The sequence below is a fragment of the Phoenix dactylifera genome, unplaced genomic scaffold (genome assembly GCF_009389715.1).
Source record: "Phoenix dactylifera cultivar Barhee BC4 unplaced genomic scaffold, palm_55x_up_171113_PBpolish2nd_filt_p 002341F, whole genome shotgun sequence".
In the NCBI taxonomy this organism is placed as follows: domain Eukaryota; kingdom Viridiplantae; phylum Streptophyta; class Magnoliopsida; order Arecales; family Arecaceae; genus Phoenix; species Phoenix dactylifera.
Genome location: NW_024069576.1, coordinates 1 through 7,500, shown reverse-complemented (window position 1 = coordinate 7,500; position 7,500 = coordinate 1). Strand labels below are relative to the sequence as shown.

The 7,500-nt window shown below is 53.9% G+C and overlaps 1 protein-coding gene across 1 annotated transcript in view; it reads right to left on the bottom strand.

Annotated features, from left to right (window-relative positions):
- Positions 1–6,550, bottom strand: part of LOC120109538 — a 6,872-nt gene extending 322 nt beyond the window's left edge. Inside the window, exon 1 of the mRNA XM_039123271.1 lies at positions 518–6,550. Coding sequence (XP_038979199.1) covers positions 518–5,741 — 5,224 coding nt within the window. The 5' untranslated portion in view covers positions 5,742–6,550. The remainder of the gene's footprint in view (positions 1–517) is intronic.
- Between the last annotated feature and the right edge of the window lie 950 nt (positions 6,551–7,500).

The window sequence follows — 7,500 nt, the reverse complement described above, 5'->3', positions numbered from 1 at the left end:
GCGCCTGGGCGCGCGGCAGGGCGCCAGGGGGCGTGGCAGGGGCGCGGCAGGGCGCCAGGGGGCGCGGCAGGGCGCCAGGGGGCGCGGCAGGGGCGCGGCAGGCGCGCGTGGGCGCGGCAGGCGTGCGGCAGGGCGCGGCACGGGCGCCGAGGCGCGGCAGGCGTGCGGCAGGGCGCGGCACGGGCGCCGAGGCGCGGCAGGCGGCGTGCGCAGGGCCGGTCGGGCGCGCGTGGGCGCGCGCGCAGGTCCGGTCGGGCGTGCGTGGGCGCTCGCGCAGGCGGCGCGCAGGGACGGTCGGGCGCGCCTGGGCGCGCGCGCAAGCGGCGAGGTTCGCTGGGCCGAACCTCGCCCGGGCATGCTGGCGGGCGCGCGGCCGGGCGCGCGGGCGGGCGCGCGGGCGGGCGCGCGGCCTGGCGCGCGGGCGGGCGCGCGGCCTGGCGCGCGGGCGGGCGCGCGGGCGGGCGCGCGGGCGGGCGCGCGGGCCCTGCGGTCAGCGGCGAGGTTCGCTGGCCCGAACCTCGCCTGGGCGTGCAGGCGCGCGCCTGGGCGCGCGGGCGGGCGGCTGGGCGCGCGGCCTGTGTCCTGGGCGTGCCCAGCCGTGGCCTGAGTGTGGCTGTGGCCTGGGCTCGCCCAGCCATGGCCTGGGCGCGCCCAGCAGTGGGCTGAGGCATGCTTGGGCATGTCTTGGGCGCGCTCGAGCGTGGGCACGGGCGCGGCCTTGGTTGGGCACGGTCATGGGTGAGCTTGGCCGAGTGGAGAAGAGCTTGGCCAAGGCTAGGCCAAGCATGGAGGGGCTTGGCCAAGGCTTGGCCAAGCGTAAATGGGCTTCGGCCAATGCTTTCCAAGCAAAATAGTAAACTCATACCTTGGCATGTCCTTTCGTGGTCCTCCTCCGGGCCGGTATTTCCCCTTGGTTGAAGGCCCCGACGGTGGCGCTTGCGAGGGTCTTCAACATTCTCCCTCCCTTGAAGAATATCCTTGTCCTCAAGGATAAAATGTGGGTATCGCCGGGTTATTTCTTCATAATTCTCCCAAGTGGCCCCTTCTTTTGGCATACCTTCCCATGAGATTAAGACTTGCCATTCTTTTCTTCGTTCTCTCCCTTTCCTCCAAATGCGGTATTTAATGGCTTCCTTGGGTTGGAGTAATAATCTTCCATCATGATCATAGGTGGGTAAGTCTTTTTCTATCAATGAAGGGTCACCCACCGCTTTCTTGAGTAGCGACACATGAAAGACCGGATGTAGCAATGAAGTAGTGGGCAAGTCCAACCGGTATGCTACTTCTCCCATTCTTTCCACTACTTTGAATGGCCCATAAAACCTTTGAGAGAGTTTGTGGCTAAAATTCTTCTTGAGAGATTTTTGAGTGTAAGGTTGTAACTTTAAATAAACAAAATCTCCGGGATTGAAGGTTACCTCTCTTCGGTTTTTGTCATAATACCTCTTCATTCTTTCTTGGGCCTTCTTGAGCTCCCTTCTTGCATTGGTTAGAGCTTCATCTCTTCCGGCCAATGTTTGTTCTACTTCTTCATTCTTGGCCGTCCCCCTCTCATGTCGGTGCAAACCCGGAGGTGGTCTCCCATAAACTAACTCAAATGGGCTAGTTTTGATAGATGCATGAAAGGTAGTGTTGTACCAATATTCGGCCCAAACAATGAACTCTCCCCATTTGGATTGTTGGTTGTGGCAAAAACATCTTAAATATTGTTCAAGGGTCCGGTTGGTTACCTCCGTTTGCCCATCCGTTTGAGGATGATAGGATGAGCTTGTCTTCAATATGCTCCCTTGAAGTGTGAATAATTCTTTCCAAAATGTGCTCATAAATACCCTATCCCGATCGGATACTATGCTCTTTGGGACACCATGCAACTTGATTACCGACTCCACAAATGATGTAGCCACCGACTTGGCCGTGTAGGGGTGTTTGATGGGGATGAAATGAGCATATTTGCTTAGTCGGTCCACTACCACTATGATGACTTCATACCCTTTGCTAGTAGGCAATCCTTCAACAAAATCCATAGAGATGTCTTCCCAAATCATACTTGGAATAGGGAGTGGTTGAAGAAGACCCATTGGTGCCCTTGGATCATACTTGATCTTTTGGCAAATTTCACATCCGGCCACCAATGCCTTGACTTCGGCTTTAAGTCCCTCCCAATAGAAGAAGTGCTTAACTCGGATATAAGTGCGAAACCAACCCGAGTGTCCACCCTCCTTACTATTGTGAAAATGATCAAGGATGTTTCTTCTCAAATTAGGGACATTAGGTACATAGACATACCCTTTGTAGATGATGAGTCCTTCCTTGAGCTTGTAGTTGGCCACCCCCTCGGTTGAAGCTTCAATCTTTTCTTTGATTTCCAAGGCTCGAGCATCAAGCTTGTTTGCCTCCCGGATTTGGTCCCAAATCCTCCATTCGATCCCACTAAGAGCCATGGAAGTAGGCTCTTCTCCTTCGGCCGCCCAAAGCATTGGGCTTCCTTCTTTCCTTGATAGTGCATCCGCCACCTTGTTCTCCTTCCCCGGTTGGTATACAATGTCATATTCAAAGCCAAGTAGTTTGACTAAGAATTTTTGTTGATCCGGGGTCACAATTTTTTGCTCCAAAAGATGCCTTAATGCTTGTTGATCGGTGATAATAGTGAACTTCTTCCCAAGCAAATAGGGCCTCCATACCTTGACGGCATGCACCAATGCTAGTAGCTCCCTTGCATATGTTCCCCACGCCTTCTTCATGGGGCCCAAGGCTTTGGAGAGGAAGGCTAGGGGCCTCTTTTGTTGCACAAGGACCGCTCCGATGCCATCTCCACTTGCATCGGTGTAGACTTCAAATGGAATAGAGAAGTCCGGAAGTGCTAGGACCGGTGTTTGAGTCATGGCCCTCTTCAAGTTGTCAAATGCTTCTCTCGACTCCGGAGTCCATTCAAATTCTCCCTTCTTCAACATGGAAGTTAGAGGTCTAGCAATCAACCCATAGTTCTTCACAAACCTCCGATAGTACCCGGTCAATCCCAAGAACCCTCTAAGAGCCGAGATGTTCTTGGGTAGAGGCCAATCCACCATAGCCTCAATCTTCCTTTGGTCCACCTTCACACCTTCTCCCGATATGATGTGCCCTAAATATTCTAACTCCTTTTGGGCAAAGGCACATTTGGAAGGCTTGATGTAGAAGTGGTGCTTCTCCAAGATGGATAACACAACCTCCAAATGTTTGACATGCTCTTCCATAGAGTGGGAGTAGACCAAGATATCATCAAAAAATACTAGCATGAACTTCCTCAAGTAAGGCCGGAATACCTCATTCATTGTAGCTTGAAATGTGGAAGGAGCATTGCAAAGGCCAAATGGCATGACAAGATATTCGTAGTGGCCCGAATGTGTCCGGAATGCCGTCTTGTGAATGTCTTCCTCCTTCATTCGAATTTGGTGGTACCCCGCCCTTAAATCAAGTTTGGTGAAGACCGTTGCACCATGTAGTTCATCAAGCATCTCATCCACCGTGGGAATGGGGAATCGATCCTTGATAGTTGCTTCATTCAAGGCCCGGTAGTCGGTGCAAAATCTCCATGTGCCATCTTTCTTCTTCACAAGTAGAACCGGAGATGAGAAGGGACTTGTGCTATGGCGGATCAATCCTTGCTTCAACATCTCCTCCACTTGTCTCTCTATCTCCTCTTTTTGAAAATGAGCATACCGGTAGGGTGGAACGTTCACCGGTGTAGCTTCATTCTTCAATCTTATAGGGTGATCAAAGCTTCTTGGAGGTGGGAGAGATGTGGGTACCTTCATAACATCATGGTGAGCCTCCAATAAGCTTCGGATCTTTGGAGGGATGCCCTCCAACTCATCTTCTTTCTTGTCTTCTTCTTGGTGTTGGCCGGTCACCACAATGGCATAGCAAGAAGCTCCTCCTTTGCATAGCTTCTCTATCATGTTGGCTTCGCAAGACCGCACCTCTTTGTTGCTCATGGCGGTCCACTTCTTCTTTTGGCCTCCAAGCTTGAACTCCATAGTCATGGTGCTATAGTCGGTTAGCACCTTCCCCAAGCCTTTGAGCCAAGCATTGCCCAACACCACGTCCAAGCCGACTAGTTGAAGAACATGTAGGTCGGCCTTGACCCTTACTCCTTGGATATTCATGCGAACATCCCTTACCACCTCTTGACATTTGAGCTTCTCCCCACTAGCGACCTTTACTTCAAAGGGCTCCACGGTCGCCCCTTTCAATCCAACCTTCTTCACTATTCCGGAGTTGATAAAATTATGGGATGAACCGCTATCTACCAAGAGAGATACCTCATGTTTGCCCACCCATGCCATCAAACGCATGGTGGACGGTCTTTGCACTCCGGACATGGCATGCAAGGATAGCTCGGCCTCTTCTTCTCTCGGGCTAAAATCAGCCCCATGGTCTTGCTCCTCCTCATCTTCTTCCTCCGAAGCCTCCGAGGTAGCCTCCTCCTCCTCGGAGCCCACATCTAGAAGGAAAGCTTGACCGGTTTTGCATTGATGGCCCCGGCTCCACTTGTCACCACATTTGAAGCATAGTCCCTTCTTGATGTAGTCTTGGAGCTCATCTCTAGAAAGCTTCTTGACATGTTGAGGCCGCTCCTTGTACTTCTTCACTTCTTCTTTCCCCTTCCAAGGCCCCTTCGGTGGTAGTGATGTAGAGGCCTTGTTGTTGAAGCTTTCCTTGGACATTTTCTTCTCCATGCCATAGCTTTGGTCCAAGATCTCGGCCATCCTCATAGCTTCTTGTAATCTTGCCGGTTGCTTCAACTTTAACTCCTTGGCAAGCCAAGGCTTCAAGCCGTCAAGAAAAGTGCCCAACAATGCTTCTTCCGACCATCCACTCACCATGGTTTGTAGAAGCCGGAACTCATCAATATATGCTTGCACTCTTCCTTCTTGCTTTAGCTTGGCGAGTTGGCCATGATGATTCACAATGGGAGAAGGCCCCCATTGTGACATGAACTCCTTCACGAAGGCCGTCCACCCAAGCCTCTTGCCATCTTTCTCATATAGGTCACGGATCCACCTCCACCACCGGCTAGCTCTTCCCTCAAGATGGAAACTAGCTAATGTGACCCGATCCCTCCTTGGTACTTCATAGACATCAAAATATTGCTCGGCTTTGTCCATCCATTCATAAGGATCACCACCGCCGAACTTGGGAAAGTCAATCTTCGGTTTTCTTAGCCCTCTATCTTGGTGTCTTGGGCCCCTAGCATAATCTTCATCATAGTCTTCATTCCTCCTTCTTCCTTCCATGAAGTTCCTCCGGCCTATAGGCCTTTGGTCATGGAATGGATCTCCCTCGGGTTCACTCCCCTCTTCACTATGGCTAGGTCCCTCTTCTTCTATCCACCTCTCAATCTCTATCCCCCGGGCTTCAATTCTTCCTCCTCTCCTCCGAGGCCTCCGGTGATCTAGCTCCTCCATTCGGTTAGCTCGTAGGCTTTCCGCATCACTTCTCCTCTCATCCCTTCCATGACCCCGCCGTGAGGCGTGCGACCATGGCTCCTCATCATTTGATCTTTTATGCTCTCTTTCTCTTTCTTTTTCTCCAATCCTCCTCTCTAACCTCTCTAAGTGAGCATTCATCCCGGCTAGGGTATTGGATAGATTTTCTAGGGTTCGATTTTGGCTTTCAAGGGTTCGGTTTAGGTGGGCCGAACTCCCCTCCAATGCCTCTAGCCGAGCATGGTGAGAATTTGAATTAGCTCCCGACTCCATTGTTTTGCTTCTACAAATGCACCTCCAAACCTCCTTTGGCCGTCACCCAAAGGATGAACCGACCCTCCTTCTTATATATATTTTTGAAAGGTACACCACTCAATCAACTCCAATTACAACAATGGTTTACAACAAATAAGCCTCACAACCCGAGAGTAACGTGTTGTTGCTCTACTTGCTCCCTACCCGGTGTAGTTAGGAGGGCACGAGGTACTACCAGTAGCCTCCCTCTTGTGCCGTCCCTCTATACCCTAACACCGAATAGTTGGGTCAAATAGCGCCGGGTACTACCAGTAGCCTCCCCGTTGGCACTATCCCTATGATGAGCAAAATAGAAGAACAAACCGTCCTCTTTACAACAAAAATGTTCTCACTCCCTTTTGCAAGCAAGGAATTTAAAGTGCCAAAATTTAAGTACTACTTGCAAGTAAAGAACTTCTAGTTTACCCTCCCACACTCACAACAAGAAAGTCTAAGTGCAAGAAGTAGTAGGAATCTTAAGGCTCACTTCTAAGCATGCAAGAAAGTAGTACTCCTTAATTCCACCCCGAATTGAAAATTTCTTGGTTTCAAGGGCGTTACCTCTTTGGAGAGACCTCCCTCGGAAGTCTCTCAATGAAAGCACCAATGTTGGAGGGTGGCTTTCGGCCCCCAAGCCACCACACCAAGTCTTGCTCGTGCGCACCTTGCGGATGCCTTAAAGTTGTTGGAAAAGGGCCGATCGGGTAACGCCAAGGTAGTTGAGCTTGTGCCGCGGTGTGCCAAGCTCTTAAGTAGCCGAGGGAATCAAGGCAAGGGGAGGGTCTACTGGTTGCAGCTTGACCCGACCCTTGGCTTGAGAAGAAAACAATCAAACTTAAGAGTATTTGTGGAGAAAGTTAGAGGAACGCTTGATTGATTCTATTTCCCAAAATGAAGCTTACAAGCAAAATATCTAAGGGAAACTATGATGGGTTTCCCCTAGCCCAAGTCTTGGACAAACCCCAAGACCGAATACAAAGAGACAAGGTCCCTCCCAAGCCACTAAGGCCGAAATACAACAAGTGCTAAGATGCAAGATAAAAGATGTAAGATGTCAAAAGAGCCTCATTCCCTCTTATTTATAGTGCTCCCCAAGTGGCCCAAGAGTGGCCAAGGCATAGGGGTCTTCATGGCATGAGAAGGGCCAAAGGCTTGGCCAAGGCATGGGCAAGCCTTGGACATAGGCTGTTGGCCCGGCTGGGGCCTTGGCAGGGGGCTGGCAGGCCTATGGCACGGCCTGGGCGCTGTGGCAGGGCGCCTGGGCGCGGCAGGCTGGCTGGCAGGGCGCCTGGGCGCGTGCCAGGGCGCCTGGGCGCGCGGCAGGGCGCCTGGGCGCGCGGCAGGGCGCCAGGGGGCGTGGCAGGGGCGCGGCAGGGCGCCAGGGGCGCGGCAGGGCGCCAGGGGCGCGGCAGGGGCGGGCAGGCGCGCGTGGGCGCGGCAGGCGTGCGGCAGGGCGCGGCACGGGCGCCGAGGCGCGGCAGGCGTGCGGCAGGGCGCGGCACGGGCGCCGAGGCGCGGCAGGCGGCGTGCGCAGGGCCGGTCGGGCGCGCGTGGGCCGCGCGCAGGTCCGGTCGGGCGCGGTGGGCGCTCGCGCAGGCGGCGCGCAGGGACGGTCGGGCGCGCCTGGGCGCGCGCGCAAGCGGCGAGGTTCGCTGGGCCGAACCTCGCCCGGGCATGCTGGCGGGCGCGCGGCCGGGCGCGCGGGCGGGCGCGCGGGCGGGCGGCGCCTGGCGCGCGG